This window comes from Vigna unguiculata, chromosome 5 (assembly GCF_004118075.2).
Source record: "Vigna unguiculata cultivar IT97K-499-35 chromosome 5, ASM411807v1, whole genome shotgun sequence".
NCBI classification, from domain to species: Eukaryota; Viridiplantae; Streptophyta; class Magnoliopsida; order Fabales; family Fabaceae; genus Vigna; species Vigna unguiculata.
This window is the reverse complement of record NC_040283.1, coordinates 40,022,579-40,036,145: the sequence shown is the minus strand read 5'-3', so window position 1 is coordinate 40,036,145 and position 13,567 is coordinate 40,022,579. Positions and strand designations below refer to the sequence as shown.

The 13,567-nt window shown below is 35.9% G+C and overlaps 1 protein-coding gene and 1 long non-coding RNA gene across 2 annotated transcripts; one reads left to right on the top strand and one right to left on the bottom strand.

The window, feature by feature from the left end:
* Positions 1-5,327: 5,327 nt before the first annotated feature.
* LOC114183381 lies at positions 5,328-7,079 on the top strand. Its single transcript, XR_003604354.1, has 3 exons — positions 5,328-5,426; positions 5,546-5,619; positions 6,883-7,079. It is a non-coding gene; the product is annotated as an uncharacterized LOC114183381 (long non-coding RNA).
* Positions 7,080-7,704: 625 nt separating this feature from the next.
* Positions 7,705-11,329, bottom strand: LOC114185267 (protein trichome birefringence-like 39). Its single transcript, XM_028072894.1, has 5 exons — positions 10,851-11,329; positions 10,575-10,746; positions 8,700-8,875; positions 8,441-8,599; positions 7,705-8,232 (listed from the first exon to the last, which is right to left on the bottom strand). Exons 1-5 carry the CDS (start codon positions 11,150-11,152, stop codon positions 7,944-7,946), a joined length of 1,098 nt encoding a protein of 365 aa, XP_027928695.1. The 5' UTR covers positions 11,153-11,329; the 3' UTR covers positions 7,705-7,943.
* Positions 11,330-13,567: the final 2,238 nt, after the last annotated feature.

The following is a 13,567-nucleotide window of genomic DNA, read 5'->3' as shown; positions in this document are numbered from 1 at the left end:
AGGAGAAAAGCTCCTAGACTCCTGAGGCTGATGGTGTGGTCTATCATACGGTCTCCTCCTCTCCTCATGTCGGGGTCGGGACCCAGATGGTCCACCAATCCTCTGGGGCGGCTGTGACTGCGGTGGGCGCTGGCCTTCCACCTCGCGCTTCATCTTCTCCATTACTCTGGCCTTCTCCACCAGAGCAGCAAAGTCCTTGATGGACAAGGGTGCCACCATCAAGCGGATGTCTCCTCTGAGGCCGTTCTCAAACTTCCTGCATCGCCACTCCTCATCGAGTGGTAGGGTGTAGAAACGGCTGAGGTGTTTGAACCTCTCAGCATACTCTGCCACTGTCTTCCCTCCCTGGGTCAACTGGAGAAATTCCACCTCCTTGGCGTACCGGATACTGTCAGGAAAGTACTCCGATAGGAATCTCTCCCTGAAAATCTCCCATGACATGGGCTCATCCCTCTCCTCCAGGATGGATCTGGTGCTGCTCCACCAATGCTCCGCCTCCCCCGTGAGCATGTACACAGAGAACGCCAACCTGTTCTCTGCAGGGCACATCTTTGCATCATAGATGCGCTCCAGGTCCTTCAGCCATTGGTCTGCGGCGTCAGGACTGGTCTTCCCGTCAAACTTCGCCGGGTGGTGTTTCAGAAAGTCCTCCAGGCTCCACTCCCTGACTGTAGGTCGTGGTTCAGGACCAAACACAGGGGCAGCCACCCTGTTCTCCTCCAACTGGCGGAGGGCCTCCATATGCTGCCTATGAGCATCCTCAGCAGCTACTCTCGCAGCCTCCATCTGCTGCATCACAGCCTGCTGCTGCTCAAGCGACGCCGCCTGTCGCTGCATGGATGCCTCATGTTGCTGCATCATCGCAGCACTCTGCTGCGTCATAGCTGCTACCATTGCCTCTATGGCTCTGGCGATATCAGGTACGTCTCCCTGGGATGATTGCGAAGTCCTACGAGGAGGTGCCATAGTCCACTGGCACATAGAAAAATCACTTGGTTAGGCTCGATAAAGGCAAGAATTTTAACTAAACACTCAGGGACACACAGAGAAAGCTAAGCGGACAACCCAAGTCCACAGACCTAAGGAATGACCGCTCTGATACCATAAATGTAACGTCCCATTTAATTTATAAACGCAATTAAAGGAAACGCCACACATAAGATAGCATAATAGCGCAGTCCTGGGGTTCCCAACATCACCCCTATAAAACTAGGCACACCACGATGCCAGCAAAGGTAGGCTGAATACGAATACAACATAGAGTGCAGCGTAGAAATACAAAAAGAGATACATGGGCCTTAGCCCTGAATAAAACACAAGGAAAGCTCCAGCCCGGACGGCTAAGCGGCGGAATCACCATTCGCTTGTTGACCATGAGAACTTCGCCCATCTGCTCCCATCAACCAAGTTGATGATCATCGCAAGGAAAACAGCCACATACAACACAACCATGCAAACAAATGGGTAAGCTAGAGCCAATCAACATATTCAAACATGCAATCAGATATATTCACATCATCTCATCCACATAGCAACCAAACATGTTATGACTCTTCATTCAATACACTACGACTCGACTCGACTCATCCGGATACGTATAACTCGGTCGGATTCAACGGATGCTTGCACTTGTGGTGGATACCCCTGCTCGACCCTGAGCTGCTCGATCCTGAGCTATGTATTATCAGTGTTACGATGAATCAAAATCTCTCCCACCACAAGGTTAGCCCTTAATGAGTTTCAGGCCTCCTGCTACTCCCACCACAAGAGTCAGTCCACTCTAAGTGAGACTAACTGGCCCCTCGGAGCGTTAGGATGCAACCTTACCTTGAATCCTTACCTAGTTATACAGATGGAGCACCACCATGAACACCCACTAGCAGGGGCCATGGAATTACGTCCCGACCACTGAAGCGCGACCCCGGAGGTCTCACCTAGAGACCCCAAGGAATTTACACGCTGACACGGACCAACATTCATAACTCAGCACTACTAGAATATTAAAAGCATGTTTACAATTCCATACCCATCCATGAGATTTATTCCTCATACGCATCACATCTGAGTCCATACCACTGATCATCACCATCCCATGAGTCTAGGATCTCATCTCATGTCAATACCACGTCCCTTAGATTTCAAACCACACATTCATTTCGCATGCTAAGTCTCATACCAACCCATTCACCCACAATTCATGAATCATACCCAAGAATATACTTCTTGCTCCGTCATATACAGGTCAATCATCATACAATCATACTCAACCAACACAGATCATTCAGGAAACATCAAACATCCAAAACACAGCACGGTCTCGCCCAGCATCTCGCTCAGGCTGAGGGGTCTCGCTCAGGCGAGACGTGCTCGCTCAGGCGAGCCTCCCCCTCGCCTAGGCGAGAGTACAAAGAAAACAAGGGCATGGCAACACGGGATCTCGCTTAAGCGAGATCCCTCTCGCTTGGGCGAGTTGCCTGCTCGCTCAAAAATTGAGCGAGCCGCCCAGGCGACATTTCGCGCAAAAAACTTCGGCGAGCTCCCTGTTTCATCTCGCCTAGGCGAGATGGACTCGCTTGGGCGAGATTAACAGGTCTCGCCACTATTCTTCACTGCAACAGCCATGAAAACGAACCACACCAGCATATAGAGCATTCTCATACATCAAAATGAAGGATAAAATCATACAAACAGAAATCCACACCGTTACAGATCAAAACTATTGGCAAACAAGAGCTCTAACTTCCCGTACCTGGGATTCAAGCTAACAGAACTTCGACACGGGACTTCGTAATGCACCAACTCAAAGATGGCTCGCAGAACTGGCTGGACAGCGAAAGAGAACCATGGAAACTGGGTCAACAGAGGCTTTTAACTGAAAGTGCGAAACACGATAGCAAAAAGGGAAAACGGTAGGCTGGGAGAGACACTTACATGGAGTAGAAGCCCCTTTAGCTTACGTGACAGTCGAACGGAAACCCTAGCGGAAAGGGGGTGGCGGCTGCAGCTCAAGGCAAGGCAAAACTTTTCTGAAAATGGCAAGGAACTCTAGGTTTAGGGCAGACCTAGGAATTTTATACATTGGGCCGGCCTTAGGCCCACTCACAAGGGCAGCCCATCAACTTTAGGGCAGAATATGAAAATGGGGCCTTACACTATACAACAAAATATAAATAAAAAAACTACACATTTTCTCATGCTAATTTAGAAAAATTTGTTTATAAGACAATTTGATTGAGTAATTTACTATAAAGATTATAATTAAATATTAAAGTATCAACATATATAACTTGACAATCAAATTAATTAAACATTCAAACTATTTAAATATTATTAAGTAACATTTTAATATTTAAAAATATAAAATTGTGAACTTATATAATTACGGACAATAAATAAGAATATGTTTGTGTAAGTTTTTATATTGGATTAAGAGAAGTGTTCTGCACAAAACTTGCGGTCCTAAATGTTAGTTAAGTGAAAAGAATGGTTTTAATAAAAAGAAATAATATCTAGAACTACAATAGTGACTTTTATTGAGAAAAGGTTAAGAAGTTAGGATTATAGAAGAATTTTATATATTTTTCATTTTAAACAGAATAAATAATTCTATTAGATCTTGATATCATTATAAATGTTGTTGATAATTAGATTAGTTTTCAAAAAAATAATAATTAATTGAATATGACTAACATAAATATAGATACCACTTTGTACCTGATAAATGGATAATATAAAATAATAGTGATAACACATAAAATTTAGAAGATGAAATAACGATTTCAAATAATAATAATAAAATGGCGATATAGATAAACGAGATGTTCCGCTAACGATAATGTGTATTTGATGTTTTAAATATGTTGATTGCATAAAGGAATTTGTATTTTGAATTTTGTTCGATAAATTAATTATTCTTTTAAGATAAAATTTTATTTTAAAATATTAGATTTTATAAAAAATTTAATATTTAATATTTTTTCCGATATATGTATATGTGTGCACGAAGAGAAAATATTTGTTTTAAAAATTTCAATTTCTTTGAATTCTGTTATTTTATGTATTTGAAATGTTTTTTAAGAATTTTTTTTTATTTTTTCATTCAAACGACGCATTTTACTTCAGATATTTTAAATTCTCAAATTAATTAATTATCTTATCTAAACACACTATTTATAATTATATACCTATATATGAAGCATATTTTTTTTGTTTCAATTTGTTTTTCAAATCTATATTTTAAATCATATTTTTTTTCAAATTAAAATATTTATTTTATCAATTTTACCATTTCTTTAATTTTAACTGTTCTTTTTTAAGTTTCAACATATTTTTAAACTTAACTACTTTTTTAATTATAAAATTATCTATAAAATAAATAAAAACTATTTACAATAAAATTATAAATTTATTATATTTAAATTCATAATTATAATAATAACAATATATAATAATAATAAATTTATTTGTGTTTTCACTAGTAATAATGTGATTTCTTGTAATTTATTTTGATGTAGTTGTGAAAAATTGTTTTAAGAATTTCTTAATAGTGACAAAATTCATGTAATGTTTTGTCAATTGAGATATTAAGTTAGTTATGCATGTGCTTGAGTCATTTATCATTTTCTTATGAATAGATACCACTATATTCAAGATGATCTTTATTGCCTTCTACTTTATTAATGGAGGTTTAATGATATTTTATTAATGGAAATTTTATAACGTGTAATATTTTATATTTGTGAGATATGAGACTATCATAACCAGTTATGTTACCTTAATTAGTTTCCATTAGATTATTTATAGTTTATGATTCATGTACTTTTATTCTACTTTTTCTGAGAATTTTATGAAAACTATAACTTATGGCAGTGATCCTATTTTATCAGACAGTTGTTTTCGATAGTAAATCTAATCATGGCGGTGATATATCAATGTGTATTTAGATTTTTTTTTCTCAAATAGGTTTTTCTCAACATTTATTAGAAGATATTATGTATGACAATATCATGTATTTTCTTAGAAGGGGTACGATAGCCAAAATGTTTTCTTTTCTTAAATAAATATTGCATACAAGAAATTATGAAATTATTAGTGAATATTTACTAATAGAAAAAAAATTATCGATAAAATAGATTTTATTCATAAGTTTTAATGATGAATTTATAATTTTTATTATTGTAAGATTTTTTCATTAGTAAAATTTGTAAGCCCCATTTCAATTTCTTTTTTTTTTGTTGTTTGGGCCTAGTCATTCGTGGGCCTAAGACCAGTCCATTAAGGGGGCCCCAAGACCCCCTTCTGCTTTCTCATTTCACTTGTCTCCGTTTCTGAAGCCGTCTCTTTATCCCCTCTTGTTCTTCTGCTAGGAACTCTGCTAGGGCACGAAATTGTCCGTCTCGGAGCTAGCAAGACTCATACTTCTCCAGGTAAGCTGAGCTAATAGGCCTTCTGGTCCCTTCTTTTCATTCCTCCACTGTTGAAAAATGTTAGTCAAGTTAGAGTTAAAGTTTCCTAACTTCGTCTTTCACAAATCCTGATGTTTCAGTTCACTGCCTTGGCCTTGGAACTGAAGTAACCCTTAGTTCGAGTTTGTTTTCGTTTGATTAGCCTCTGAGCAAGGTAAGGGAAGCTAGAGTAATCGTCTCCTTAAGTGTTTTTACCTATTCTGAACGAATCTTGTGTTTTGATGTTTGAATCTTATGGCTTGATGTATGAAGTTGGTTGCTGGGTGTGTGTGTTCGATCAGATGAGAAAATGCATGTACTGGTAGGTGAGAAACCTGCTAATCTCGCCCAAGCGGGTAACCCTCGCCCAGGCGAGAATAGCAGGGACTCACCCCTGAATTTCATCTCGAATGGTCGCCTAGGCGACAAGCATGATTTTTGAGCGAGACACAGTCTCGCCTAGGCGAGACGCTGTCGCCTGAGTGAGAATTCGATGAAATTCTTGCAGAGGTCACTGTTGGACCCTCGCCTAGGCGAGAAGAGGTCGCCTGAGCGAAAACGCCTGGGCGAAGATCTTCAGCTTAGGCGAGAATTCGTGACAAGGACTGCTGTGTTGGTTGATGCTACTACATACTTATGTTAATTACTTTCCTTATTCATAGTATGTGATCATGCTTAGTATGTGTGCTTGATTTGAACTGAAGAGTAGTCATTGTTATGTATGATTTATGTTTTGAATGTTGGAAGATATATTGTTATGCATGTGATGAGTATGAGTACAGAAACATGATATTCTTAAGTGTCTGAATGCACTGAATTTGGGTGATGGATAGGCATGTGATATGTGTTGAGAGGGAGTTTCATGGGGAAAACTCCTAGTGATATATATATATATATATATATATATATATATATATATATATATATATATATATATATATATATATATGTATGCATGTATGTATAAGTGCATGCCTAGTGTATACCTTGATATAGGAGATGTCTAGATAAAGGAAGGTATCCTGAACTCTAATAGACATTCACGCTCACGTAGAGCAGAATGGTTTATGTGGTGAGAGTGGCAGGAGGTCCTAGTCTTGGGACAGTTTGGGCCCGAGACATTAATGGATTAACCCTGTGTGTGGTTGGGTGATAACCCCTTGCGTCTAGACTCTGCAGAGTTTAGAAACCAGCACAGGTGCATACTTCCTTTAGAATTCTATATCAAGTGTATGATCCGGATATCGAGTCATAGGAACTTGCATTTGTCTGCCCTTTCACGATTGGAATGTTTATAAGTTCATTAATAATAATTTGCTTTGTCTTGTACATGTTTTTATAATATGTTAATGACGTTTGCACTAGCTCACCCCTTTGCATTTTATGTATGTTCCTGTTCTGTGTTTGCTTTGCGATGATCACCTCTTGGTGGGAGCAGATGGGGCAAATCCTGGTGGTAGATCCGATGGGGGCAGTGGTGCTGCATAGCTGGACCTGTTTCTTGTGGCTCCTAGGAATGACGTTTTGGCTCTAGGGTTGTTATAAAACTCTTGTCCTAGGACAGTGTCTCTTTTGGAAACTACCTTTTCTTTTGACTTTTAATTGTGGTTAAGGCACTGTGATTCTACCTAAGACTTTTACATGTTTATGGATGATTGTAACAATGACTTCCCTAAGTTCTTCTTTTGATTTTCCCTATTTATATGTATATAGCTATGTTACGTGGTTATTCGGTAGAATTAAATCTACTTAAATGGAATGTCACAAAATTTATTTGTAACATTTGTCAATAAAATAAAATTGTTATCAGTAATAGGTAGTTTTATTACTAGAACCAATGAATAATACTTTTATTTGTAAAATATATGTTAGTAAATTTTGTTAGAAAAATTTGTCGTAAATTAAATGCTAAAGTTTCTGGTTTTACTTATCATATTACTCTCTTTAATTCTTATTAAAAACTTAAATATTTGAACATTAGGATTTATGATTTTCGGATCAAAACACACTTTCTCTTCTTATCTTGGAGAAAGTAAGAACTTTCTTTTTATTGAAAGGTTGGGGAGCTAAAGTTTCCTCAAAGATTTTATTTAATCTAAATTTGGAAGCCCTATTTGTTTCTTCTAGTAATTTAATCTGGAATAATTAGTTTGCAGAGTGGGATCAGATTCTCCCTTGGCTTTCCTTTTTCTTAAGCTTCAGCAAGAGAGGAATTTCACCAAGCACCAGATTCACAACCATTCAGCAGCAAGTTATTCCAAAGGAAACTTCAGTGCAAATGCTTTTCAATATTCCAAAGGGGGTATTGTGTTTGGTACATTAATGGCATGTTTATGCCAAAACAATATGATAATTTACAATTTGCAGAATCAAACCCTTTTATTATTATCCAATTCCAAAGAAGCAGAATGCTAAACTAACATCTCCTACATTAGAAAACAATTGGTTTTCCTCTAAGAAACAAAGTTGGCAAGTCACTATAGGTAGGTGCTTCTTCCTTCAGCCAAAAAGAGCAGCATGCAGAAGCACATTCCATGTATCAGGCAGTCCTGGAAGACACCAATGGCTGCAATCACTTGCCATAATCCCACTGTACCCTTCAGGATGTGCATCTTTTCTGTACTGTGACAGTGTAGTAACATCAAGAAAATACACCGGCTTCTTTATCCTACTCAAAACCTTGTTCACTATCACCCAAGCCATTGGTGTCCCTGCAGGGTACTTCAAACCAAAGAATGGTTCTTTCTCACTCATGCAAGATCTTGCTGGTTGGTTCCAATCTTTCCCCCTAAGCATAACATCAAACACCCACCATGCACAATTAGTAAAACCAACAAACACTTCTTAACTTCCCATTTAACACCATCAAATAAATTACATCTCAGCAACAATTTTAAGGAGGTCTTCTCATTTAATTTAACCATGTCTCTTTGATCTATGACATAAAAACTTGATCTTTACTCAAGCTTAATCAAATGGGGGTAGAGAAAACTTACTCATAATGCACAGGAGAAATCCCCAGAAAGAAGACTTTGGTCTGAGCTGGATTCACGTTGATGTTAACCCATCTAGCCCAAGTTGTCAAACCTTTGTAGAATAAAATGAAACGGTTCATGTCTTTGTACAACTTGTTACCCTCTTGAACATAGTCCCACCTGCAATGAAGTAAAACAATAAGCAATTATTTCTCATCCCTGATTAAGGGAACTGATTATGATCATGATTATGACATAATGATGTGAAAGATGATCCTACGGCTGTGAACTCCCGGTGTGGGTCCACCAGTGCCACGTGTTGAAAACTAGCACGTCCATTCCTCTCCAAGCATCACCGCTCTTGATTGAGTCAATCTTCAGAACCCTTCCAACACTCTCACGGTCAAGGTCCACCAGATATGGTGTGCGATACAGAAACAACTCGAGGCCATAGTCCTGATAAAAACAAAATAACTACAATTATAAGAATCACACAGTGAATAATTTGTCTATTTTTGGTGTCTCCTCCAAAGTTTGTTTACTTCCTAAGAAACTTCCCTACCACATTATCAAAGCCTGTCTTTTCTTCCTATTGTTTCTAAATGTCAAAAACACTAAAAAGGACCATAGAATAACAAAAATTGAAGAAAAACAAAAATCCCTCACTTTTGTAGATAGAATTTACATAAGAAAAAGTCGTGCAAGCAGAGAACAGCGTATGAATCAAGCCACAAGTGTCAAGTGGTCCAATTCGGAACTAATCTAATTAAGAACAAAACTACAAATTATGTCTACAATCCTAGAATTACTGTTGCTGTCACATTTTTTAACTGTATAATCTACATGTTATGAATATAAAACATATATATTACTACGACCCACTTCGACTTTTCTTAACTTTTTCTTCAATGAACCCTCCATATGTATGATTATACTCGTAATGTTGTGTAAATTGCTTTGAAGCTGATATGGGGTTGGCAAAAATCAAACTTTCAATCATTGCACATTCGGAAACAGACTGTGCAAAGAAAAACGAGTTTTAGCAGAGTAAAGCTTTGTTCACAATTTAGTTATTACTAATGATGATGTGTGTTGGGTGCTGTGGAATTTCAAGCCGAGATTGATGACTTGATGTCACTACACACAGCAAAAATTAGAAGGGAAATCTAGATTTCCCACATTCATCATTGCTAATTAAGACATTTGTTTACCAAATTTCTACATAAAGAAAGAAAGTGCTGACAATTTGGATCACAAACATAAACAAAGCTTTTGATGGTATCTATACAAACCAACCATACCACACAGAGAGACACAAAATACAATACCAATGAATTGGTGACATTATATGTTGCACCTTTTCATAAAAACTTTTTACTTTATATTAGCATTCTCCTTTGAGAAAGAAGAACAGTAACAATAAAAGTTACTGTAATTTTAGCACTTTTGATTAACTTAGTCTATTCTTTAAAATAAAAAAGTCCAAGTTAATCATTGAACGTGTAAAAGATGTTACAATTCCATCTTTAGACCCTTTTAATATTAAAATATAATTTTGAAAACTAATTTAACACTGAATCAGATACCGCTTTATTGTTAGATTATAATATTCAGGAAACTAATCAGATTTTGTCAAACCGCTCAGACACTGGTATGAAAATTATGTGCAGGTTCAAAAAAATGGGCTGAATCGAGAGGGTAACAGCTCGAGTAAAGAATAATTAAAGCAATTAAAGGAAACATTTATTATCCTTCATGTTAACAATCAAAGGTGTCCCCTGCAAAAGAAGAAAGACGCCACCAATCACGTCGCAAACTTTATTTCGGTGCTTCACAGCAACACACACAACACAAAACAAAACCCGAGTTTTTTTTATTCTCGCCGGCTCTCACACCAATTCATCATCAATACCTCAGTCACAGTTCAACACTTCGAGAAAATAAATCGCATTTTTCAACTTTCTGAGAGAGAAAACGACACCACTTGCATGGACACAACTCAACACAATAGCTTAAATCACTTTTACTTTAATGTGACTGATAGAGTGTTGTTAACGCCACTACAAAATCTTGTAGCCAAACTTAAAATAAAGACAGGAATGGAATCAATTCAATTGAATAGTTAAAGTTAAATAATAAGAACTAGAAAACCAACCTCAAATGTGATTTTGGAGAGAGCTTCTTGCTTGGTGAAGGTGGTTTTAGAGTGAGGCACCCAAGAGTGAATCATACAAGCGAGAGAGTTGAACTGGTTTAAGCTCAAGGAGTCACCGACAAACATAACCTTCTTGCCTCTGTACTTAGCGAGAAAGTCAAATGCGTTGAACCTGTTGACACAAGACATGGAAATTGAGAAGGGTTGAAGCAGAAGAAGAAGAAGAAGATGAAGAAAAGATGAACTGGGAAAGTGAAGGTTGGAAGTAGGTGGTACCTTGGTAAGGGACAAGAGAAGGGTTGCCATCTATATTTCTGATACTGTGTGTCAGGGCGACCGTACTTTTGGCAGTTGAATTGTGGATCTATGAAGGGACATGTAGAAGGGTCGTAGAGAGGGTATGAAGAGTCATAAACCCATTTTCCACGGAACAAGTTGCATCTTCCTGCAAGTTTTCTGCCACTGCTCAAACTGGAAACATTGGCATTCAAGTAGGGGTCAAATTCCTGAGCTTTCGTTTGGAAAAAGCTTAACACAACAAATAGACACAACAACAGGGTTGGAAACAAGAAACCCATGTTGGTTTGGGGTTTCGTTCCTTACTACTGCTACTACTTTTCCTTTCCCTCTGTGTTATGTCGAAGGAAGAAAAAGGACGAGAAGTGCAGAAAAAGTTGTCTCAAACAAAGCCTTATATAATGTTTATTTTTGTGTTGGTCTGTGACTGAGAGAGGGAGAGAGATGGGGGTTGAAGAATGTGAAAACATGGCACCTTTTTCTCTCTGCTCTCTTTTTTGGTTTGTATTATTGTTACGTGTTATTTCATTATTTGTTTATTTAATTCAGCTGGCGGAAACAGTGCAATTTTGGATGGATTCTTTAACAGTGTCATGTGGTAGGGATGGATCTAATCCTCATCCTTGCATTGGTCATTTTTTATCATTATTTAGTCAGAGGTCAAATTTTCACAGCAGTTTTCTAGGATAATTCTGTTTCTTAAGCTTATGGAATTTAAATAGCAAATCTTTAATAATAGCTATCTCTTCTGAACAACATTGTAGTTTATGGAGGCATTAACAACATGGTCATTTCAAAGTGCCATTAGTTTATGTACATCCAGTAATCTCAAGTCACTTAGTAGTTGAAATTAAGAAAAAATGTAAATATCATTTATTCTTTCATCCTCCATACGTATCTTTAGGAGAAAAGTCATAATTCTAAATTTTAAGAAGAACAATATTTTGAATGTGGTAATTTATTCTAAAAATATCACATGACTAACTTAATATTTTGAATGTAGTAATAGATTCTAAAATTATCACACAAACTTTCCGAAAAAAATACGAAAGAAGTGAATGTAGATTAATTTAAAACCATCATATTCCTTTATGTGCAACACACCAACCTGAGTTATGCTCTCTGAAGCAACTCAGTTATTACCTCTGCTATGGTGGTAATTAATTATCTGAGTGCATCACGTTATCAACTTTGATCTGGTGTTCGGATCGTAGCAGAGACAGAGGTTGACCAAAAAAACAGTCTTTTTATCTTTCATGTGCCGCATGTTCTCTCTTGAAACATGGTTTCAAATCAAGCAATAGTCCAAATTTTTATATCACAAAAATAATACAAGTGAGGAGAAGATAGCATGCATCTCATGCAAAAGATAGGTCTTCTACGAAAGGTGTTAGATGTTGACCATAGGCTTAGCAGAGTTAGGCAACTAAGCACATCTTGAATCACAAATATGGGTGTGAGCTAACACTGTCCGTGTTTTATTCTCCCTTTTTGGTTCATATATACACCAGAATGATTTCATAAGTCACTGTATTCTTGATTTGTGATATAATATTTTATTGTAATTATAGGCACACAGTGATAAACATGAGAATTCAGTGACAGAGAAAAAACGAGAGAAATATATAAGCACAAAATGGTTGGTGCTTGCTTCTTCTGCAACAATAAATCATCCCATATAAATATGAATTATGATTGTCAATTATTGTTTAGGCTGTGATTATACTCCTTTTAGGTGAGATTGGCTTGTGTCTGTAAAAAATTTTAATTTATTTTTGTTTTACTTACAAGTTAAGCTATTCCAATATAATGTTATGTTTTATGTCTGTGTAGTTCCTGCTCTGAAGTGGTGACAGTGAAAGATGCTCAAGTGTTGCAGTAAGATTTAATTGGTAACAGGGACTACCAGGATAGTTTAAAAATAAGGTATTCATATTAACTTTGGTATGATTTTTTATTAAAAAATAAATTTTAAGTTGCTCTTAATTTTTTATATTTTCTGAATTGAGTTCTTATTAGATGTATTCTTATTAAATTAATATATTTTTATATTTTTTTAATTGAGTTTATTTTATTTAATATTTTGTATCAATTTGGCAATGTTATTATATTGTCACTTATGAAATGCAAAATTTTTTATAATTAAAATAAAATAATACTGCACTTGATATAAAACAATAAATTATTTTTATAATTTTGATGGAAAACATATAAAATAACAAGAGATGGCTCATCAAATAAACATCTAACTGAATAACCGCAAAAGATATTAGATTTTGATATGAAAATCTTCAGACAAATTATTATCTAACATGTTATTAGAATAATAAAAATCACTTATAATTTTATATTAATTACGTATTGTTTTATTATTTTATATCTCATTTATGAAGACAAATAAATACAAATATGAAGAGAACAATCATCTTACACCCAGTTAATAGAAAAATAAATTGAAAAATATAAAAACTTTGTATCAATAAAAATTTAAAAATAACTAAAATTTTGAATTACTTAAAACTAAATTAAATTTAAAAATTACTTACACGCTATATTTTATAACATAAGTTTTAAATATCTTTCAATATTAATAATAGATCTTGGTAAATATTAAAACTAATTTAATATTTAATTATAATAAGTTAAATATTATAAAACTGTGAATCTTATAAAGTTTCATGGTGAAAACAAGAGTT